Raw genomic sequence first — 24677 nt, 5'->3', positions numbered from 1 at the left:
TTTCTTTGTGGCTATACTTGACAGTCGTTTTTTTTTTTTTTTTTTTTTTTTTTTGGACTATATATCAAACTGTCCTGTCTCCATTGGCCAAAAGTAGCAAATGAGTTTCCCTGAGAATTTAATATCAGAAAAAGTTACCAGAGAAGTGGAAGGGTAAATGGGCCGAATGATGAATTAATTGAGATCTTCATTGTAGAGTTGCTCAACTTTTCATGGTCAACCACTTTGTGGCCAACTATAAGAGAAAAGCCAGGGGCTCTGTTTTTCTTTGTCACATTGGAGTTTGGCTTCCACATCTGCAAACCTGACATCAGCCCCTATCAATCGAAAGTAGTTAGAGTGAAGGGGATATGGTGGGCGAAATGCTTGTGTCATCCCTAACATGCTTGTTACCACATGGAGGCTGTGGTTACTACTTGCATAGTATAAGGACTTTTATGGCCCCAGGACCCTTATAGTTAGAATGATTCTGTCTCTTTTGTGTTGAGATGGCTTTTGGGAATGAACATTTTTCTGTTACTTAACAGTTATTATAATTTGGCTTCCTTGTTGTATTTGATAATATAGGGAAACAAAACAAAACAAAACAAAGCCACTGTTGCCTACTCTCTATCCGCAGAGAGAATATGGGTCAGTGCAGTGAGCTCAGATCTGGAAGTCCCTGAGAAGACGTTATGGCAGCATTAACACTGCTGTGTGGGTTGGCTGCTCTGGGCTTCCCCCTTGCTCAAGTGCCCGGCCCAGGAAGGGGAAGGCACCACATTCCATCACAGCTGAAGTTAAGGGAGAGTTAAAAATGTAGGTACTGAGGGACCCACAGCATCCAGAGAGGGGAAGTGACAGGAACTGAGACAAATCCGGTTTTCCCCCAGGTTTCAAGAATTTGAAAAACACACCTCTTAAGATGAAATCAGCTCTGTAAGAGTGTGAAACTTGGGAACCCACTGTATAAATAGAGCCAGTGGCTCACACTCACTCATGTGTATGAGCACTTTTGCAGGGCTAGCATCTTTTAATGTCGACAAAACAAGAATAAGAATGTAAGTCACGGTCAAACTTGACCAAGACTTTAATGTGATTTTGCCAATTTCTCACACTAAGAGGCTTTTGTGATTTTTGCATTTGCTTTATATATGGAAGATCTCTATTTAGAATGGTGGTGTTGAGTCTCTGGTGTTTTAAAGTAGCTTTTGTGGGGGGTTGGTGAAATGGGCGTTGACTATTGAATAAACATGAGATTATTCTAAAACATCCTCCCAAAACTCTCAATGCCAGTGGAATTAATCCGATAATTTTAAAGGTGCATGTATGCATGCTGCAGGGTTTTCCTTTCCTAATTAGTTTGTGACCCTTATTAAGATGTCTCGGGCTTATTAAAACTATGGTAACTTTGCCTTCTTAATTGGGAAGTGACAGTTTTTTCAAGGGGAAAATGGTTAAACTCTTCGCCTCGGCTGGCGCACTGCGCGGCGCGGCGCCGCGGGGGTTAAGGTGGGCGCCCGCCCGCGCCCCGCGCCAGCCCGCCGGGATGAGCGCGCCGTCCACCCGCTCGCGCGGCGCCGGCACCGGAGCAAGTGGCGGTCAGTGATGGAGCTGCTGCCATGACAACCCCGGCGGTCGGGGCCCGCGCGCGTCGGGGCTGCTCCCGGGAGGAAGGCGGCGCAGAGGCCGGGGGCGGCCGCTGAGCGTGGCGTCCCCGCGGCTCCGGTGCCGGCTGCATCGCGCCTTCCCCAGCGCGCGAGCGAGCGAGCAAGGGGCCGCCGCAATCCGCTTCTGCCCGGCCGCTTCCCGCCTGGCAGCCGCCGCGGCCACTGCCCTCGCCGAGATCCGCCCCATCGCAGCAGCTGCCTCGAAAATTGCGGTTCCGAGGAAGTTGACCGAGGAGGCTGCGGCAGGATCCTCGGGCCCGGATCGCACGAAGCCCGGTGCAGCTGCCGCCTCCTGCGTGCTCCACTTTTCATTCTGCTATTGTTACAGATTGTTTTCTGCTGGCAATCCTGCCTCTGAAACTTACAGAGAAAGTGTTGGATTTCCCCTCGTTGGAACTGAGGGATTGCAGACCACCTCTGTGTAGCCGGATCTAACCCACCCCCTGTCCCCTTCGGGTACCAAAGTGCTTATTCCGCTCCAAAGTGCCATGTCTGAACAGTTAACGGGAAGAAGAGACTACTGAGACCTGCCCACACCTTTGCTCCTGCCTCACGCGTCCCTTTCCACTGCCACCGTCCCCGGCCAAAGCAGCACCGAGGAAGTGCCCTGTGGATGCCCTCAGTGGAGACTGGCTATCCGAAGCTGCAGCTCGGAGGCTGGGTTTGGGGGAGGACTATTAGGCTCGGAAGAGTCTGCGCGCTTTTCTCTTCCTCGCGCCTCTCGGTCGCTGCTAGTTCACTGCTCCGTCCCTGTGCTCGCTCCTCCACCCCACCCACTTCCTGTGCTCGCCCCGGGGGCGTGTGCCGTGCCGCTGCCGGAGTTCTGGGAAGTTGTGGCTGTCGAGGATGGGGGTCTGTGGGTACCTCTTCCTGCCCTGGAAGTGCCTCGTGGTCGTGTCTCTCAGGCTGCTGTTCCTTGTACCCACAGGAGTGCCCGTGCGCAGCGGAGATGCCACCTTCCCCAAAGCTATGGACAACGTGACGGTCCGGCAGGGGGAGAGCGCCACCCTCAGGTAGGGAGCTGCCGTTCTTCTGTGACTTGACAATGATTTGTGAGGGGGGTGGGGAGAAAGGGGCTGGGGTGCAGGTGTGTATACTGGAGAGGCTGGCAGGGTGGTTGCTGGTTTCCTGGGCTGCACAATTTATGGATGAGCTGCATGTTCTGCCCTGGGGCTGTTGGTGGTCTCATGGGGAACCGCTCAGAGGTTCAGGAGATGAGCTGTTTCCCCAAAACTGGCCTCCTTGGCTCAGGACTTGGTAAGCATGAGGGGTGGCTGGGCCAGGAAGTCGCTGAGATTGAGGACTGTGGCACTTCCAGGCTGGTGGCCGTGGTGACTGGGGGCCTGGATGGGGCTCCGTGTGAATAGTCTTCTCTGAAGTTGATGAGTCTGAGTCCCAAAGGAGGGGTCTGGCTTCCTGTGAATGCCCTCACTCTGCCCAAGTCATGGGGGGTTGCCAACCTGGTACCCTACTCTAGCAGAGCTGCTGTTTTGTGCTGGGCCTGACTGTGCCTGGGCTTTCCTGGGTGCCTTCATGCCATAAGCTGGTGGGTAGAGGGACATGCTCTTCCTGTCTAAACATGGCTTTCTGAGCTTGAAGTCATGGAGATGAGTCTGATTTGTCTGTGAAAATATCATTTACCCTAGTTAACTGTGGTCTCTTGGTGCTGTCCACCAAGGCAGTATGTGCAAAATTTGTCTATTGAGCAGAAGCTCGGTTTCAGTGTTGAGTCAAGGCCTGATTGGCTTCTGGGTTAAGGCTTACAGGAACTGGAGGAGGAAGAGAAGAAGAATCTTGGCTGTGTTCTGTGTAAGGTAGTAAGAGTCTGTCTCCCCGATCACGCTGCCTACTGAAATGCTAACGCAATTTCCAGTGCCAACAAACCATAGCACTCACAGGAAGGTAACACAGAATTAGTGATTGTAATGGAATATAACTCTCTGGAATTTTATAAGAGAGTCAGCCTGTGGTAGAAATTGAGAAGATTCATGGAAAGAGTGATTTGCCTGTACCTCTTTGATTTAATATGTCCTCTTAAACAAAGTTTCCCAAACCGGGCCATCGAGCTAAGTGCAAGGCAACAAACATGGTGGCAATATTCCCATCCTTTGTACATGAAGATTCTTAGTTCTGGTGTCCACTGTTTTGCCCCCTGGTGACTGTACTTCTAAGATCAGATTGTTTGTAGATGATACACATAAGGCACTGCCCAGGGCGTAGAAAATGTTGAGGAGGGGTGTTGGCATTGTCAAAGGAAGTGTGTGATTTAAGGACTCATGCAAGGTCTGTGAGCACCCTACACTTCTTTGTCTTTTGTGAACTAACGCCCCATGACCCCAGTGAATTCCTAGTCACTCCTTGGTTCTTAAAACCAACCTCTTACACTGAGCCCTTTAGGAACTATTTTGAACAAAGGTTAAATTCTAACTGCCGCCCACCCTGAGATAACTGTGTATCTGCTTTATGAAGGGATATCATGGGACCTCCAAAGCTGCCGTGATTTCAGATTACTTAAGAGAAAAACAGAAATGAACCTCTAAAGCAATATAGTCGATGACATTAGTGTTCTCTGGGTGGCCCCTTTGTCCCTAAACTTTGGCTGCAAGGAGTAAACCCCAAGAGATAAAATAGAGACATTTGCACAGAGAGAACATTTTAGAAACAAATGGGATGATATTTTCAAGGAGAAGATGGAAGGTAGTCAGCTCTATAGAGATTTGGAGATAAAGAAATAGCACAGAGGCCCTGACAGATACTAGCCCCCATATTATAGGAACAGTGAAGGGTGTTGGACAGGCCAGGATCTGGTCTCGGCTCAGGAGAATCAGAACTCTCTAGAGAGTGGCTGAGTTTAGCATATGCTCAGTCAGGGGATGGGCCTGAGTTAGGAGTAACTTCTCTTTAAAATCACATTATCATGTATTGGGGGGCTTCTCTTTGTCTCCCTTCCATCCTCTTTCTCACTCTGGGGTCCTTCTCCCTGTCTCTTTCAGGCACTAATGTTGGTTTGCATTTTCACATATGCTTTAGATACTCTGGCCTTGTTAGGGTATAGATGGAGGAAATGGGATATGGTGGGGCTTCCTGTCTAGACCCAACCCAGCCATGGCATAAAAAGGCCCTCCTGGAACATCTCCTGCCATTCTGTGCCAGCCCCTGGGGCTGAATGTGTTCTTGGCATCAGTAGCAAGACCCTCCCTGTGGCTGGAGCACTATAGGGCAGGGGTTAGAGAAACTGGGGTCTACTTGACACCAACCCATTGATCATAGGCCTGATTTAGATGTGAAGCAAGCAGCAGGTATAGCAGGCAACCTGCGCTGAGGATATTCCTGTCCTAGTAAGATGACCCTTATTCTTCTCAGGCTCTAATATACTAGAATAAGGGCCACCATGTTGGGGTGTACTTTTGTGGAGTGGGAAACCCTTGATTTCTCAAACACAGGCTCTGGGTTTTGTAACTGTGTACAGAGGAGCAAGTAAGAATTTCAAAATCTATATTGTTTGCATAGACTTTGCTAAATTTTCACAAAACCTGATTCCAGGTTGCAGCAAGCTAGTGGTTCAGGGCTCTGGGTTGTTTTATTTTTGCTTTTCTGTATGTACATGTGGGTCTGTGTTTTTTTCCCTCCCTCCTTCTTTCCCTCCCTCCCTTCTTTTCTTCTTGTTTTTGTTCAGCGTGTGCCAAGCTACAGGGAACCACAACTAGGGAGGCCCTGACCTCCTCTGCTCTGCCCTGGAGAGCCACACTATCCATGTGGCTGTGGGTGATAATGAAGGTGATGCTTGTAGTTTTCTTCTTAACCAGCAGAGGACTTTTTGCTCTAATTTCATTTTATTCTGCTTTGTTCTCACCAGTTTCATTTTGGGAGGATCTTTGCCAGTCCCCAAAGAATGAATTCTTCAGAAGCGTATTCTAATGTGAGGAAACTTTTACAAATGTTTTATTTCATCTAATTAGCGCTAATGATCTTTGTGGAGGTATTGGAAAACCTTTCACTTAACATGCCATCGACAGCCGGAAAAGAATTGCAAACAATTTGCAATCTCCCACTCTTTCTGCCCTCCTGCTGATAATCTATCTGCATCTTTTTAAAAAAGGGATAGACTACATAAAACAGATTGTACAGTAATGATAACATCAACCAAGGTATATTGAGTACTCACTATGTGTTAGGGCGTATTCTACACCTTTTATATAGTATCTCACCCATCATCCAACCTTGTAACATTAGTGTTTAACCCTAATGAAAACCCTGCGATGCAGGTTCTATTATTATCCTCATCTTACAGATGAGGGAACTGAGGCATGGAGAGTTGACATCTTTTGATTAAGGTTACACACATAGTAAGTTTTGAAAGCGTATTGTGAGGCACTAGTAATAATAATGTTGATAAGCTGAATAGTCTGCCGATTATTGGCCATTTACTCTGTGAAACATTTGGTATGCATAGTGACATTTAATCCTCACAGCAATTCTCTGAACTAGACTTAATTATCCCTATTTTATAGATGAGGAAGCTGAGGTCTAGAGGGAAATTCACCTAAAGTCTCACAAGTTAGCAAGTGGCAGAGCTGGGATGCTGACTTAGGACTATGCTCCTTGACTTTGTACAATGAGCTTTCCCCCACGTCTGTGTTCTCCTAATTCCTCACTGGTACTTAACTCTCCCCAACTCGTTTCAGTTTAGATGCTGTCTTGCAATGTTGTTTAACTTTTCTTTCTCCACTTGGACTGGGGAGCAGCCAGCTCTTGGGAAGCAGAGTTCATGCCTTGCAATACCTTGAGCGCTGGGTGCTTCCAAATGTTTACTGAACAAATGAAATGAAGGAAAACAAAACAAAAATATCTCCCAGCCTATATTCAATATATCTGCTTACTGCATTTCTCTATCACTGTATTTTAAAATACAACTGTGGTCAACCAAAGAAGATTTATTAAGTGGTTCTTACGTGAAGTGCACTGAGTTGGGTGTTGGGGTGTGAAAAGACATGAGGTATGGACTTCACCTCCAGGACCTTGGGCCCACCTCAAAAGGCTGGGCTGTGACAAAGAAGTAATGAACAGTTGAGGCAGCGAGTGCCTATTCACAAACTGTTGATAATGTGGTCAGAGAAGAATGGCCTCTCTCCCAGTGGGGCAGGACTGAGCTCCTCTGATGGGCGTGTTGAGGAAACAGTGAGAACAGGAAAGCCTGGGATGCCCAGGTGTCATTATGTTGGTGTCATTAATTAGGGACCTTTATGAAGCATCCATGTGTTCCCTGGCGATTTGGATGAATATGTTTCATGTTAGAGATTCTCCAAATATTTCCTTGGGATCTTCTGGTTACTGAGAATCGGAGGCTGAGCTATACCTTCTGTCATGTATCTAGACTGTAGGCTTGCCCACTACGTGATGATATTTTTGTTGTTGTTGTTTTGTTTTTTGGAACGGGTTGAGTTAAGAATAAAAGGTCCGAAAAATGTATAGGATTGAGGTTGAGTTTTGATAGCTGTTCCACGGAATAGCATAGAATGATGTAGTTTTGATGCTGTTAATCTCTCCAGCTACTCTGTGGCCTCTTGAGGACAGAACCATGCCTTCTTCAGGTTCACTTCCCAATATGTGGCACATGACTTGGCCCATGGTTTTGCTAATAAAGTCTGAGCAACCGTCCTCTTGCCACTCCGTTCACTTACTCTGCGGTAGACATTTGGCTTTCTGTTTTATGAATACAGAAAACTTATTCTTGCTGCAGAGCCTTTCCACTTGTGCTTCCCACTGTTAGGAATATCCCATTCTAGATCTTCCTGTGGGCAGCTGTTTATCATCTTGGCCTCAGCTCATGTGCAACCCCTCACTGAAGCCTTTCCTGACACCCACATAGAAGCAATCCCCTACCACTTCTACCAGTCTTATATTAGCATGTCATCCTGGGTCATTTCTCCAGAGCAATCATCGGTATTTGAAAGTGCTCCCTTTCATTTCTTCGGTTTTGTGCTTATGATCTGTCTTCTCCAACTGGACTACAATTTCCTTGAGGGTAGGTACCTTCTCTGTCTTATTCTGCACTGTATAAACAGTGTCTCACATATAGAAGGTGCTCCAAAAATAGTTGTTGCGTGATTAAATGAAGGAATGCATGTCTGAGGTCACTATCTTCTTCCCCTTGCCTTTCTCTGTCCCTTTTCCTTAGTTGCCATATGGTGTCCTTGCCGCGACATGTTCCTGGCTCCTTGTCATTTTTGTCCACGATGTGCAGCTATGTACATTGTTCTAGGAGAGGTTACATATTCACATTAGTAATTGAGCTAGTGTCTTTCTGTCCAGGACACAGACGAGCTGTGTGAGTTATCTATTATTTCATAGCTGCACTCATGACACATGCCTTCTTTCTGCCAGGTCACTTCTTACGCAGTTCTTAAGCCTTTGAAGAAATGCTACTCTCTGATGATGTGATCAACCCCAGGTAGACCTCAGGGAAATTAGCATCTTCAAGAAAAGAAGGGACACAGAGAAGCACCTCCCTGCCCACCCTTCTTTCTCTCTATTTGAAGTCTGCTGGCAGTGGTTGTCTCCTGGTGTAACTATTGATCTGTTGTTTATCAGTTAACTCGTTCAGAATAGCAATGCCACTCAGGAAGCATTTGCTGTTCTGATTGCCCTGCCCTCCCCTAGGATCCAGCACTGTGTACTCACCTCTACGGCCTGCCAGGCATCCAGCCGGTGGACCATGGCTCAGAAGAGCATGGACAGATGGGGGCGTGGAGGGAGGCTCCTGCAAGCACACTAAGTCTGTTGAGAAGCCAGAAACTAAGACAGGAAAGCTAAAAATCCAACCAACCGTGGGGCAGAAGGACAAGGCGCATGCCAGTTGTCAAGGGAACCTAGAGAAGGGTACGGAGGGACAGCCCAGTGCTCCAACACTCCTCTTCTACGAGTGTATGTGCTTTTCAGAAACGTTTCTCTTTTCTTTTGAGTTTGAAAGGATTACAGAGACCAGGGAGTTCTACCACCTGCTTTTACAGATAATGAGGCTGGTGATAATCAGTCTCGCACACGGATGTCTTCCTGAAAGGCTGAGAAGGAGCTGACATCCAGTCCACACTTTATCACCTGGCTGTGAGCCCTAAGCTAGGGCTACCTGTGCCTGAAAGAAGGCCACCTTTTCCTACTAAGTGCAAAAGCACCATGCTGACTGTGAGTGTTTCTGAGGCAACTAGCTAACATTTGTTACCATGCTGTCTCCTAAACGCTGCTTTTGTTTGGTCCTAAAGCCTGCCTTCTTCACCCTTAAACTCTACCTCTGATTCTGTATGGGGCAACTCCACTTACTAGGTGTCAGGTTGCTAAGCACTCTACTGGCAGGGTCTTATTCAATCTTCATAGCTGCTCCATGAGGTGGATACTATTACTATTCCAGTTTTACTGATTAGGAGACCGAAGCACCGAGAGGCAAAGTGAGGCATTTCCCCAGATTCCACAGTCAGATGGTGGCTGAGCCTGAGACTTGGAACCAGTTTTGTCTGACTTCTAGGCTAGTTCTCTTTTTTGAACCATAGGACTTTCCTCATTCTACTCCTTCTTTTTTTCATTGCCAAGTTCTTCTCTTCCAAGAAAGTGAATTTGGTTGTTCTTCCTTGTCCTGGAGCACAAGAATTACTTTACTACATGTATTTTTGGAATGGGGTAGGGGAATGTCTAAGGTTTTATGTCGTCTATGGCATGGAGACACAGAGAATGACCCAGCTGGCCTCTAGAGGTCCCTTCTTGTCAAAGAATCCTGAAATCTCCATATTTTATTCCAGGTTATTTCACCAGCTTTTTGCTTCAGATATTAGCAATGTTGGACTCTCTCACGGAGAGTTAATAATTCTTCAAACATTGCTGTGTATTTCTTTGAAATGGAACATTGAACAAATCTAGGTAGAAACACAATTCTATGGAGATTCTGAAAGCCAGTACATCTGGATGCCCTGGGAGTGGGCAGTAGAATAGGTGGGACCTTGACCTATAAATTTTCTTCTTTGTTTTACTAGAAGTAGGATCATTGGCATCTCTCCTGGGGAATCTTGAAAAAATTTACAATTAATATTAATAGCATATTTATTCTCTTAGGTTCAAAGTCTCCACTGATGGGTAAAATATAACATTATCCTTGCATTGTTTGAGGTCATTTTGCTACCTCAGGAGCAAGTTGATGGATTTCCATTCTGTGTAATAAATTATTGATGAGAAACAAATAATACCATTACCATCATATAGATTGCCAAATATTGCTATTTTTAGGAGATCAAGAATTGTTTGGGTTAGGATGCAATTTCAAAATGAACATGTGAGCCCAGCGAGAGGAGTAACCGTAGGAATGTTTAATGGGGGTGCAATTGATGGAGACAAAGATCTCCAACGAATACCTGTTAACCCTGACTCAAGTCCTTTCTCTGCGTGATCTTTGGCAACAATTTTGAATCCCTTTGTATAGAGAACAGTTATTACCTACCTCAAAGGGTTGCTTTGGGTTAAAATGAAATAATGCACACAAAGCTGAGTGTATAAGTATAACTTTCTTTTCATATGTACATACACACACGTGTGTGTATCTATAATATTCACATAGTTAACAGTTTTCATCATAAACCATTGTAGCTTAAACACCCATGCAGCTACACTTTAGTAGATACACTGTGTCTTCCTTTTATGAAAGGTCTTGAAGAGAGGAATGCTTCTCCATCTACCTGTAATTCAACTTTTCTGTATGTTTCTCCTATACATATGTTGAGATTTAAGGAATCTTCTTCAGTTCAAATAATTTCTTGAGCTATTTTATTTCAGAGAAGAAGTGACAAGAAAAAGTATTTCTTTATTTTCCATAACAAGATTGTTGCATAGCAGGTTATAACAGTTCATGGCTCTGAAGATGAATTTTCTACCAGAACAGACCATAAGGAAGATTCTGTGGAGCCAGGTTATCGGAAACAAATAGTAGAAAATGCACGTACAAGTTTAGAATTTGTAGACCCTTTTTCCTTGGAAGACTGATTTTTCTCATAATCCACTAGAGTAAGCAGGCAAAACAAGGGGAAGGATGCCATCTGCCATTGCTTGAGAGGTGGAATTGGGGGAGGACTTGAGCCCTCCAGCTTTACTGTTCTCTGATTGTGTTTTTTCCCTTCATTCACATCTCCTATCCATTGAGAGGCTAGCTCAGGGCTTGCATAGAGACAGTGAAAATAGAAAAGAAGCCTGTCTGCCTTTGGTAACTGACCTTACGTGCAAATCTGGGGCAAGACCAGTATGTCTGGCATTAGAAACTGACCTTGGAATTCACTGACAGAACCACAGAAATAGTCTTTTTCACATCAACCCTATGCCATGGGGTTTAAATTGGTTTAAATTATATAAAGGAGTCCCAATATTTCATGATATGTTTTTCCAAAATCTTATTGATTCACGTGGTTGAGTTATTTGGATTTAGTTGGGTGCATTTGGTCAACTTGCTGTCTTGTCAATGTGAGATGTTTTGGCTTAGAAAGGTTTTAGGGGGTTAGATTTGTCTTATAAAATGAACACATGAAATAATCTTACAATCTTGCTGATGATTTTTTTAAAATCATACAATTTTTAATGAAAACAGCCTCAACCACAAGACTGATGGAAAGTGACAAAACTGAAATCAACCTTCAGATAAAGTTTCATTGGCCCCTCTTTTGTTGGCTCCTTTGAGGCAAAGGAAACATGATTGTGTGAAAATAATTTCTTGATCTTCTGTGGCTTTCAAACAGGCTCTAATGTAGTGGATGAGTGGAAAAGTGCTCTTACACTTAGAATAATCATCTTGGGGACAATTTACTCATCAGGAAAGCTCAATCCAAAACAATTGTAACCAGGACCAACGAGGAAGAAAGTAAGAAAGAGAATATATGCAAATATTTTTAATTTGGCACAGTAGTTATACATGAAAACTGGAAAGAGCAATACTTCACACACACACACACACACACACACACACAACAAAGAAAAGATAAAAGAAAGAAAAGATAGATTGGAGCGCTCACATCCAGTAACCATTATGTGACCCTATTTGGAAACAAGGTCATTGCAGATATAATTAGTTAAGTAAGATGAGTTCATACTGGAGTAGAGTGGGCCCCTAATCTAATAATCAGTGTCCTTAATCCAATATAATCAGTGTCTTTATAACAAGGTGACAATGTGGAGACACAATAGACACACAGGGAAATGCCATTTGATGGCAAAGACAGAGATTGGAGTTACACAGCTGCGAGCCAACGGATGCCGGAAATTGCCAGTGAACCACCAGAAGCTAGGAAGTCAAGGAAGCATTCTCTCCTACAGGTGTCATAGGAAACATGCCTTGCCAACACCTTGATTTCAGACTTCTGACCTCCTGAACTGTGAGAATACATTTCTGTGGTTTTAACCTGACCAATGTGTAATACTCTTATAACAGCCCCAGGAAACTGATACACTTAGTTATTATAAAATATGTTTTTAAGGAATCATCCCGTACAAAGGCCCACTGGAAGGCCTGATTAGACCACCATGTTAGCCACCATGACATGAGCCACTGCAGTCCAGAGGAGGCATCGGAGCTTTGAATGCTCTTGTATGACTGACGGTTCCTCTCCCAGTCATGATTTTTCAACTTCTCCATTACAAATTCAAGCCGACCTTGTTTTATTGCACTTTGCTGTATTGTGCTTCACAATGTTGCGTTTTTTTTACAAATCAAAGTCAAGTCCCTCCACCAACAAAGAGTATGACTCATGTTTTTGCAGTACTCACTTTATGGCGGTGTCTGGAATCGGACCTGCAGTATCTCCAAGCGATGCGCGTATCTAGGAGGCCAACTCAGAACAGGAATTTAATGAGAATTGATTACCCTCATTTTCCTAAGAGACCATCAGGACGAACCCTACTGTATCTTACTTCCTAGTTATCTTAGCTACCTCAGAAGTCAAAGACCCCCAGGCCATGTATCATTGTTTAGATTCATATTACCATATGGTCCTGTACATCCAATAATTTGATCCAATTGCAAAGCAAACCTCTCCCTAATCCTCTAAGCATTTCTACTCTCTGGTCCTTATGACATATCACCAGCAAAATCCCTCTGTTCCCAGTCTCTTCTGAGAATGATCCCATCTTTTTTTTTTTTTTTTTTTCTTCCCCTTAAGCTGAAACTTGGCTGTTTCATCGGCTATTTCCATTCCTATATCCTGCTTACCACCCAGCCTGAAGGTTGCATAAATATTTTCCTCGCTACCCTGTGGCTGCTGGACATTTCTTTCTCAAAATCCTCAGTTACATTGGAACACAACCTAATTACCCACAACCCATTTCGTGCTGGAATCTACTCTCTCTCCTGACAAACCTCTGTCACTTTGTAGCTCCAGGCTACACATCCTAATGCTGAGCTACAGCTCAATGTATGACTCAGACATTTCAAACTTGATGCATCCCAACCAGTGCACTTGATACCAGCCCCGTGTGACCTGTCACCAGCCACCACCAACATATCTTCCCTCAATATGTCCCTGTTTTAGGAATGGGCACCACTATCCATCCTGCTGTTTATGCCCCAATCCTGCATCAGGCTACTTTTCACCATCTCACACGCTACCTCTGTGGTCAAAGCCACCGTCCACTCTCCCGGACTAGTCCAGTAGCATCTCATCTGGTCTTCTTTCTTCCACTTCTGCTCTACCAGAGTCCATTCTCCACCTAGTAGCCCGAGTTATCACTTAGGAACATAAATCAAATCATCACTCTCTGTTCAGAACCCTACAGTGGCTTTTTAGAATGAAATGCAAACACTTCAGTGGTATAAAAGCCTTTTTATTTCCTGGTTCCTGTGAACCACGCTCAGTCATCTTCCTGCCCTACTCACAAGGATGCAGTTCAATGAACTTCTCTGTTGTTTCTTGAACCTGCCAAGTCCATTTTTGCCTGAGGAAATGCTTTTTCCTCTGCCAGGACCCTCTGCAGTGTTGAATGGGAGGATCCTTCATAGCACTCATGTCTCTGTCCAAATACCTATCCTCACAGAAGACTTTCCAGACCGTGATGTTGGAAATAGTGATGCCCCACTCCCACAGCACTCTGCCCCCTATCTAGCTTCATGGTCTTCATGGCTCTCAACAGTTAGAAACCTCTATTATTTATGTATCTGTTACTTATTTATCACCTCTTCCACAAATGGAAGATCGGCTAGGCCACTGACTTTATTGCTCTCAATTACTACCTGGAACATGGGATATATTAAGGAATATTTGTTGAGCGAATGAAAAGTTTATTAGTAATAATAGTAAGCTGTTAATAGTGAAAATGTTTTATCTTTTATTGGAAAGCGGAGACTCAGGCCTATCTCTGACTTGGCATGAGTGTGGGTGTTCTTAAGCGTTCTCCGATAGGGTGTGTTTGACCTAGCATTTGTCCTGTGGAACAGGACACTGGGGTGGGGATCACTGGGGCAGTGTGACACACTTCATAAAATCTACACCAATAAATTTAATAAAATAAAATTAAAAAAAAAATCTACACCTGCAGAATCTAAAGAATGTTTAAATTTCCACTTTCACAAGAGGTTTTATAGAAAATCTAATAAACACTTGAAAATAAGGATTCATTTCTAGCTTAAGGCCTACAAATTTGGGGAGAAGGGAAGGAAGTCACGGTCAGGCAGAAATTTAACACACTATTCCATGTCCATTATTTTATTTTAAATTTTGTTTTATGAAGGGAATTTTACCTTGAGGCTGTGAAGCATAGTTCTTAAATGCAGGATGTGGAGCCAAACCCCTCCCTGGGTTCAAACCCAAGTTCTGCCACCTCCCAGGTGTGTGACCTTTGGCATATAGATTATCCTCACGAGGCCTCAGTTTTGTCATCATTTAAAGGAACTAATAATAGGAGTATTGAGCCTGGAGTGAAATATGAAGTATTTAGGGCAGTGCCTGGCACTCAGTGATAGCTTTACATAGCTGGGGAAGGACTAGGCATGAAATGCATGTGCTGTCTGCAAAGAGCACTGTTTTGAATGTCATGATCCTGGGAGTGCTGTAGAGAGATACACAGAACAGGAAATGGGGCTGATTCAGTGCAAATTCTGCAGCTACAATGACATCTTTCCAGTGGGATGATTTTGAAAAAAATCTCGGAAGTGTCATTGTTTTTGGAATGTGAGTGGTGGTCTAGGGTTAGGGTGACCTGCATTTTAGTCCTGGCTCTGTCTCCACTCACCACGGGAAGCTGCTAATAAAATTACATCGTCCAGGCCTCAGTTTCCCTGTGTCTTAAATGAGAAGACGGGGCATGATCTGCACGGCTCGGCGTAGTTCTTCACATTTGAGGAAGAGATTCTTAGCTGTTTAAAAATACACGTTGTTTGTTCTCCTCCCTGGACACAAAGCTCGATTGCATTTCCCAACCTCTTTTGAATTTAGTGTGGTCATGTGACAGAGTTCTACCCATAGGGATATGAGCAAAAGTTATGTGTGGATTGGCCCATAAAAAGCTCCCAGATGAAATACCTCATGCTGTCGCTCCTTACGCCATCTGGATGTTGATGTCCAAAATTACCTTAGAAACCTGTGTCCTATTTGGCAGATGCTTCATCAGCCAGGTGCAGAGTGCCCACATAGAGCAGGGCTTCCACTTCTGTCCTGCCAGCTGACCCGGAACCTCGCTTATTAGATTATTGCAGGGAGGAAAAATACGCTTTCATTGTGACAGGCTTCTGAGATTTTAGAGTTCATTTGTTACAGTAGCTAGCATTAACCTACGTAATTCAACACAACTATTATCATTCATATTTTCTCACTTCAGCTGCATAGAAATACACAGATGTATTTTTAAAATCCAAACTTAAGCACTTATTAAAATTTCTTGGCAAGCCTTTTGGTGATTTTTGTATGTGTCTGAATGGGGGAACCATGGCTTTTTCAAACTGAAGCCTTAGAGGTTTGATTTTTGTTTGCTTGACTCTTTACATCGCTGAACCAAGTAAAATGTCTACTTTACTCTGTACACATGTGAAAACCAGGGACAAAGAAAAGTTTTAACTTGAAGTAAATATGCACGTGTCCATAATGGAGCCAGCTGGAGACATATTATAATTAGTGAAAATACTTTTTTGGTGACAAATTGCTTATTAATGGCTGGAGATTTCTTATTTAATGTAATCTTTTGTGCTGGAGAAATTCTAACATTTAGTGTTTTAATTGACACACAGTAAAGAGACAGATGGGATGATTAGTAGACTGTTTCTAAAAATGTTGGAAAAAAGGGGGAAAGCCATTGTCAGAGATCAGATTTTAGAAGAGCAACTGGATAGTGGGGTAGTCCCAGGTGCATCTGACTAAAGGGGAAAGGAAGGTGTGAAAAGGAAAGAGCGAAAGGCAGTTGTCGTACATAGGGACCTGCAAGGAACAGAGGCAATGCAGAGACACGGAGGTTTTGGGTTTTGGTGGGGGCCGGGACCTCGTCTTATTTTCATTGTTTCTCAGTGTGCTGCATAGCACCTGGCATCCAGTAGGGGCTTAATGTGACCTTGAAGAACACGTGGATGTGCCTTCATGTGTCACTTCAGCACTGCTTACTATGCATCTTGTACATACCAGGCATTGTTCCAGGCACTGAGTGCCCCTCCTCACAGAGTGACTTTTAGTGAAGGGAGACAAGCTGTAGCTTGTACACATTGAAAAAAGGCTTCCTCTCCCAGCATGCAACTTGCACAGACCAATTAGGAATAGGTGCCCTTCCTTCAGTCGGACAAGTCGTTCACTAGGGCTCCTGGTCACATAGACAAAGCTGTACTTCAACTTCCTGCACCCAGCAAATTTCAGCAGCACGCAACCTGCACAACTGTGCCTAGTAGACCCCAGCTGTCAGTCAACACATAAGTAGACAAATAATATGTTGTGTGCTGGAAAGCACTATACCAGAAAGTAAAATATGGGTGAGGGGCAGAGGAACCTGGGGTGCCGAGACAGGGGCTTTTGCTGGGTGGTCAGAATCTTGACAATGCGGGACAGCCCTGCAGGGATCATCAGGAAACCATTCTAGGCAAAGAATTCAGCAAGTTTCATGACCTGTTAAAAGAAGAGCAGGGCAAAGAGGCAACACTAAAACTGAAGAAAGGTAGGAGTGAAAAAAGACAGATTTGGGGCCTTGAGAGTCTGAGAACTAGTATAACATCAAAATTAAGGATCAAATAATGATAGCAGCACAAATAATAGGAGATAAGAAATAAATGAAAAAATCCCACCTAAACAAATACAATACCTGTATCGATTTTATTTGCTGTGTGGATGCTATCCAGGCTGTTAACAGCTTTGTGGTTTTGTGGCAGCCAGTGTTTGTGACTGGCCCCCGTCTCACACACATCGAGCCATGTGGGTCTAGTGTTTTCTAACTGAAATGCCATCTTTCTTTGCTCCGTTATTCATTTATCACATCTGAAAATTATAAACATTTAAAATCTGCATAATATCCGATTTGACGTTTTACCTGTTACCATTTCCAGGATATTACATTGTGAAATTAGGCTCGTGTTTTATGATTGTGTGTGTGTGTGTGTGTGTGTGTGTGTGTGTGTGTGTATAAGCAGACGTATATTTGGAATTAATGGACTCATAGAAATCAGAGATGGATTAGGCCTAATGAGCTGTTCAGAAGAATTATTTAGCACATATTTCATATCTCTATTCAGTAATCAAACCTACACACTGTGTATGCTAAGAAGGTGAGGTTTTACTTTTTTTTTTTTCCATTCCTTGGATCATCTCCATTTGTGTCTGAAAATTTAACATTGCACCCCTAGAATATTTTGAATCTACCTTATTAAGCATTCAGTTTGACATTTCCCTGCCTTGAGGGTTATCTTTGGTATTGAAAATATAGTTGCTTTGTTTGTTACCATTAGTATATAATTACTAATTGGTGCTGGGCTCCAAGGATCCCACTGGGATGCTAGGCCAGCTTGGAGCAGGTGGTGGGGGTCACTGGAGACTAAGTCCTGCCCCCTTCCCAGTCCCTTCCAGTCTTTGGAAGAGACAGACCTGACCTTCAGCGTGTACTGACTGGAAGACTTGGAGAGTTAGCCCAGATGAGAGGTTTAGATACATAGTTTTTTGAATTTTTCCCAAAGCAGATGATTTTCCTGCTGCCTTCTGTTTTCACCTCAGGTGTCTTAGAACTGGTGACCTTCCTGCTGGAAGACCAAGTGCACTCGGTTATTGCCCATTTTAGCTCATATTACTCCTTCAAGCATAATTCTCAACAGACCTTCAAAATCTTATTCACAATGTGTTTTTTTCCTACTAACGAAAACAAAGAAAGAATGGAAGGTGGGACACTTGATAGGATGGGATTTTATCCAGAGAAGGATTGACTTTTTTGAAGCTGTAACAGAGACATGAAATTATGAGACTTAAAGGAAGCCCCCAAAATGGGTTAATACATTGTCAGCTTCTGATTGCCGAATGCCTGCCCTGTGAGTTTTCTTTATAGCTGGGTTAGATACAATATGTAAATATAGATCCTGAACATATGTACTCAACTTTTGTCAGTTTATATAAAACATCCTAATTGAGAATGTATTTAGTAGTGGGGAAAAAATGGACTCTGGAGTTGGGACAAATTTGAGATGGAACTTAACTTGATTTGTGAAGTTATTAACTTCAAGTTAGGCTGTATTTTCTTATCTGTGAAATAGGGCTAAATAACACCTTCATGCCTACCTGACAAAGTTGTTGTAAGAATGAGGTAATAATAATAAAAACAAAACACGGCATCATTAGTAGCGTTTAATGGGGACCTATTCTTCTATGATGAATGTTTTATATGGGCCATCTCATTCAATCATAATTATTTATAATAATTACATCAGATGTCATGTAAAATCTCAAGGATTGTTCCTGGAATATATTAGTCATTAAACATGTTATGTTCTATTAATAATTCATTACATTAGCAAAAAGAAGTTAAAACTGTTTATCATGGAGTTATGATGGGAGATAGATTTTCTCACCCATGGTCTGGCCTTTGCAGAATTTCCACACAAACCTATTTTGTCATCTCTCACTTGTGTTTTGTCCCATTGCAAAGGTACCCTTCACATGCTCCAATACACCGTTCTCCCTGGCTCACTTAACATGATTGCTTTTCCCATCCCTTCTCTCCTATTCTTTCTCTCCTCTCTCCTAGACACAAGTCCAGTGAAAATCTTGCAAAAAGCATAAACCTCACTCTTTCCTTGTTCTTTCCAATTGGGACAAATCTCTTATTCTCCCATATTTCAATAGTTTGTTGTTTATAACTATTCACTGATTTAGTCAACAAATAATTGTTTGGCACCTGCTAAGTGCCACACACTCTTCTAGACCCTGGGATTTGAGAAGACAGTGAACCAAGAAGTAGTTATCTAATATAACGTCAAGCAGCGTTGCATACTCTAAAGAGGAAAGCAAGTTGATAGGGGAATGGACAATGAAGCATAGGTGCTCATTTTAAACATACTGGTTGGGGGAGGTCTGTCTGAGGCAGGACCTTTGAGTGAGATTTGATGAGAGAGGGAGTGAGCATACGTACATTTTGGGGGAGGACATTCTAGGCAGAAACCCAGCAAAAGAAAGATGCAGAGGTGGGCACATCCTTGGCTTATACAGACAGGGAGATAAGGATGGAGCCCAAGCCAGGCCATTTGGACACCACAGTGGCCACTTGGATTTTACTTAGTATTATGGAAACCACTAGAGCAGTTTTATCTTTCTGACTACTGCATATTAACTTTTTTGTTCATTTTTCTGTATTTTGTTATTATTTTTATGTCCTACCTGTGTTCAATTTTAAGTTCTCTATAAGCAAATACCATATTTGATTTGTATCTTTGTATCACTGACAGGAGAGGGCCCTCAAGCTGGCTAAGGGAACCTTCTCTGAGCTCCCACAATTGCCTGAGCTACCTCGTCTTATTAGCTCTTACCGTGATATATGGAAAAGCGTGGCCTCTTTCCCTTCCCCGTTCTCTCCTTAGGCTCACACTGATTCGCAAAGCATGAAGCCACTTCCAACTGTTACATTTTGAGGGTTTCCCTGACGGATCATGAAATTCTCCTGGAGTACAAGTCCATTGATTTCCTTGAGTGAATAAACAGCATGCCATTCCTAGATTTTCATTTTCATTGATGATAAAAGGCTCAGCCACACTGCCAGGCCCCTATTGCTCATGGTCTTACGAAGGTTAAAATTGATGAAATGTCCTGAAAGTATGATTTGTAATAAATGCTTCAGCAGACAGGCCATAAACTGCTATTCTTATTTTATTATTTAATTAAAATTTATTTTGTTACTTTACAAAAGTAGTTTTCAGTTCACTGTGTTATTATTGCATTGGCTGGTACTGGGTTGTTTGTTAACCCTACACTGTGCACCGATGGTGTTTTTGATCTATATTTCACAATAATTACTGCTGAGTTGCAAATAAAATATTAATTAAACATACTCCTATTTTCAAAGAGATATTTACATGTAGTTCCTGTAAATACATTTTGAAGTTTTCTATTAATTGTTTATTTTTTATCACCCAATTCTTTTCTACTAGAAAGTGGGAATGCGTGGGGCAGGGAGTGATCAGGTTATGGTCCAAGCAGGTGGGCAGTGATGAAGGATGTGCATGACTTGCCCTGGGATTGGTCCTCCTTCCTCTATATTCATTTTGGATCTTCTGGCACCTCACACTGGGCTTGGCTCATGGTAGGCACTCAGTATACATTTGGTGAAATATTTACTTGAGTAGCACAATATTTTCTATATTCTAGGAGCCAAATGTTTATTATTTTCCTTTTAATTATGAGATATTTTGTACATCAATGTGTATATAACATATCTACGTGTAAAAACATAACAAATTGATCACCTCTCTGCCCTCCACTCACTCTAGGAAATAGAACCTTTCATTACCTGTGAAACCTCCCACATTTCCACACTATTTTTATACCGATTCTTTTGAGGAGCTGACCACCACCCTGAACATTTTTTATTTCCTCCTTTTCGTTAGAGTTTTGCCAAATATGTAAGTATTCTTGAGCAATACATTGTCTAGTACTGTTTTTTTCCTTTTATAAAAAGAAATTTTATTTATTATCTTACAAATGTTTTTCATTTAACATCATTTATTTTCTAATAATTCGAAATTAATACCATCCTGAATATGAATAAAGGTAGAACTCTATTTAAGTCATTTCAGGTAATTAACTGGTCTATAACTCATCAATCAAAATAGTGCGATGCCTGTGAATTTGAGTGTGTGTGTGTGTGTGTGTGTGTGTGTGTGTGAGCATAAACGCCTGCTAAAACCAATAAACACTGAAGGGCTCTTCAATCAACATAGTAATGCTCATCTGTTTTCTGGGTAATGGAATTATGAGTGACATTGACCCTCTTCTTGCATTTTCTATAATTATTAATTATTTTATAAAAAATTAACTTTTAGTGTTCTAAAATCAGAAAGAGGTCAACATAACATCTAATAAAAGTAAAAATAGGTTATCCTTTGAATGCTCTGTATGGGTCATGGGCTGTCTGCACACATGTTACCATGTGTATAGCATTGTGCTAAGCACCGGAGGGGCTACAAAGAAGTAAGGCAGAGTTCCTGACCTCAGCAAGCCTCCAGTCTGGCCAAGCGAAACTCCAGAAGCAGGACCTCAGAAAGAGGTGGGAAAGGATTCCACTGCTGGTTTGGGAAGCCACCTGTAATCTGGGATGTCAGAGGAACACAGAAGGGCATTATTGGGTTGGCGAGGAGAAAGCAGGAAGGGGCCTGAGTCTGATGGAGAGGCCAGAACATGACACTGGCCTGGAGCAGGACGAGCTCACTAACTGAAGTTGGCCTGTTCCTGGAGGGACAGGGGGCAGCGTTGTTCTGGGCCTCCTGGGCGAGTCCCACCCGTGGGGCCATGTCTCTGTCCATTTCAGGTCTGAAGCTGGAGCAGTCGTGGTCTTTCGGAACAGAGACTGGTAAGTGCATGCTCTGTGCAGCTATCTTAGTTTCGATTTTATTTAGCAAATATTTACTGTTTGCCAACCGTGGGCCATGCACTATTCTAGGCACTGTGGAATACAGTAGTTAGCAAAACATACTATGATCCCAGTCCTGATGGAACTTACCTTTTAGCAGAATGAGACAATGAATAAAATCATGCAAAATATGGACTGTGTTACTTGTGATAATGCTATGAAGATTAGAAGTATGAGGACATAGGAAAGGAGAAAGATAAAGGCCACAATTTCAAATTGGATGCCTAGAGAAGGCCTAATCAATTGCCCTTTGCTTATCTGCATATTTTAAATTATCAACAAAAAGAGACATTATATTGACATAAGAAGAAACACATTAGAAAAGAAAAGAAAGATAACAGTTTAAGGCAATCTATACTTTTTCCAACTTTTGAGGAAAAGAGGTTGTACCAACTCTAGCAGAAGTGTGTTTTTGTGTCTAAAACTCTGCAGCTACAATGCTGGTCTTCATTTATCACCAAATTCTTTTCCTCTGTCTTAATTGCCCCTGTCAGAAAGAATAAAAAATGGAAGCACTTTGTCCAGCTCTATCATGGAAAACCTGTCTCTGATCAACAGAAGAGGAATAATGAGGTGGTGCTGATTATGGCGATTATTCATAACATAATGAGCATACGCTTTTCCTCAGTGGGCTTGCAAAGAGCAGGCCAGGGATTTACACATTGCCCTCAGGACGCTTTCTGGAAGGCTTCTGAGTGCTGAGCCTGAGCTGGTGCAGATACTAGGGCCTGGCTGCAACGGGCAATCCTCAGGACAACTTTTAGCCTAAGGGCCTTTGGAATCAAATTGTGTAGAGCGGTTTAACTGTCCAGACACCCAAAGCCTCTTAAAAGCAATGGCCAGTGAATAAGCCAGAAGTCATAAATACATAAACTAACAAGCGAATAATGGAATTAATAAACAGATAGGGGAGCAGAACCAGTGCTATGAACACCCGCTAGATCAAGAAATGTCAGCCTTTCTCTCAGCTTTTCCTCCACAGCGCCAACTGTCAGTAATTTAACTAACATTTTGTAAATAAATGTGGCACTCGGACAGCTGTCAGCGCGCCTGCTATAAACACTCCTTTTGTCACTAAAAGCTGGCAGTACCGCAGTGTTTCTCCTGCAACTGCGGCCTGGACTGCCAGTTGGCTGCGGGGCCCAGGACTGTCAGGGAAATGCACAGAGACCAATGGCCAAGAGACCCATGTGCCCCACGTGCTATGAAGACCTCAGTCTTGTAGACCCACAGGCTGTGCTGCTGGCTCAGCTGTTTTGGTTACCCTTGGTCAATTTGTGAAGCGTTACATTTTCCTGTCTGTCCTGTTGTCCAAATTAAAAACGGGGATGTTGTTTTCCCAACACCTTCATGTTTGTCAGGAATTCCACATCCCTGATCCTATAGTTTCCCCCAGTGGATTTCCTCTTCCTCATGAAGACATTTATTTATCTAGGTCAAGATACTAAACTTGCTGTTTTCTACTCCAGATGCTGGATGATTATTTAATGTTATGTAGCCAGATTCTCCTTGTGCTTTAGTTTTCTTCTGTGCATAAGACAAATGACTCTGAACTATATGTTAACTCTCCCAGGTTTAATCACAGAGTTTTATTAAGTTAGTGCTTTAGTGTACCCTGTTTCCTGGGGATATTCTCTCTCAAGGATTCTTAACCTATACCCAAGCAAAAGCAGAGGGAGAGGAGGAATATGTCTTAATATAAATGTTGCCATTGCATTTGGGTTATTATAATATATGGAATCTAGCTCAGTGAGAAAAAGGGTATGCTGGGTAATTAAACAGTCAGAAGTATATTTAGTAATAATAAAAATTCTAGTGGACTTTTACTGAACTTTTTTTTGGTTTGTTGGCCCTGTTCCTTTTCCAAGTGCTTTGCATATTATCTTACCTAATAAGGGTCCGACATACAGAAACTTTGAGTAACCTGCTCAAGGCCTTATACCTAAAGCATGGCAGAATGGGGATTTGATCCCAGATAACTAATTCCAGGGTCTGTGTTTTTGGCAACTGCACTATACACTTCCTCACTTGTAGTTATCTCGTGTGCTGGGTATGGAATTACTAACTTTAAAGGAGTTAAGGCATAATAAAATACACCCACACAAAAACTAAGGAGCAAGCCTCGATCTTTTGCCAATAAATGAGAAGGCTGTTTATAGTATTGTGGCAATCCATCAGGAACATTATTCCCTAGGGGCTATCATAGTGTTACACGGGGATGATGAAGAGAATGGACTCTGGTGTCAGCTTGGAAATTTACTTAACTTCACTGGTAAAATAAAAATAGTCATTAATAGAAACTACCTTGTAGGGAATGTTTTCAGGATTAAATAAAATAATTCATATCAAGTATTTAGTAATATCTGGTGCAGAGTAAATATTTTCTCATTGAAATACTTAGTACATGCATATGATGTGCCATGGTTTTTGCAGGGAATAAGAGAGACAGAATATACTCCTGGAGCTTATATTCTTGTGAGTGGAGATGGTGAACAAACAAAGAGACCTGCACAAATATATGACTATATGACATGCTGTGATCGAGGCCACCTGGGTGGTTGATGTAGATTGGTTGGTTAGTGACAGTCTCTCTGAGAGGAAGTGACATTTGAGCTGGGATCTAAATGGAGAGAAGGATCTGGAAATAGAGTACTCTGGGCATGGGGAACAAGCTTCATGTGTTGGAGGAAGAAAAAGGAAACCATTATGTCTGACGCAGAGTAAACAATTAGAAGAGAGATGCAGGATGAGGTGGAAGGGATCACTCAGGCCAGGGTCCGAGAGTCAGGTAACGGATTTGGGTCTCATTTCATTATATGGGAGGAAGCCACCAGAACATTTTGAATAGAGCAGTGGCATGGCCTGAGTTACTGGAATAGAACAAGCTGGTGCTGGTGGGCAATATGAGTTATAAGGCCAAGTTATAAGGCCAAGAAGTAAAAA

At 42.8% G+C, this 24677-nt stretch overlaps 1 protein-coding gene across 5 annotated transcripts in view; it reads left to right on the top strand.

The window, feature by feature from the left end:
* The window catches only part of NTM (neurotrimin), a 1007340-nt gene that overhangs the window by 573456 nt on the left and 409207 nt on the right, over positions 1-24677 (top strand). For 3 of the 5 annotated variants that reach the window (XM_088800814.1, XM_074321816.2, XM_074321817.2), the window contains exon 2: positions 2578-2662. In XM_088800814.1, the coding sequence (XP_088656940.1) occupies positions 2578-2662 (85 nt within the window). Of the gene's footprint in view, positions 1-1521; positions 2663-24677 lie in introns of those variants that run through there. The other 2 variants (XM_074321814.2, XM_074321815.2) reach the window with 2 other exon arrangements.

Source organism: Rhinolophus sinicus, chromosome 9 (assembly GCF_057876585.1).
Source record: "Rhinolophus sinicus isolate RSI-liver-muscle chromosome 9, RSI-T2T, whole genome shotgun sequence".
NCBI lineage: Eukaryota > Metazoa > Chordata > Mammalia > Chiroptera > Rhinolophidae > Rhinolophus > Rhinolophus sinicus.
This window is presented reverse-complemented; position numbering and strand designations above follow the sequence as displayed.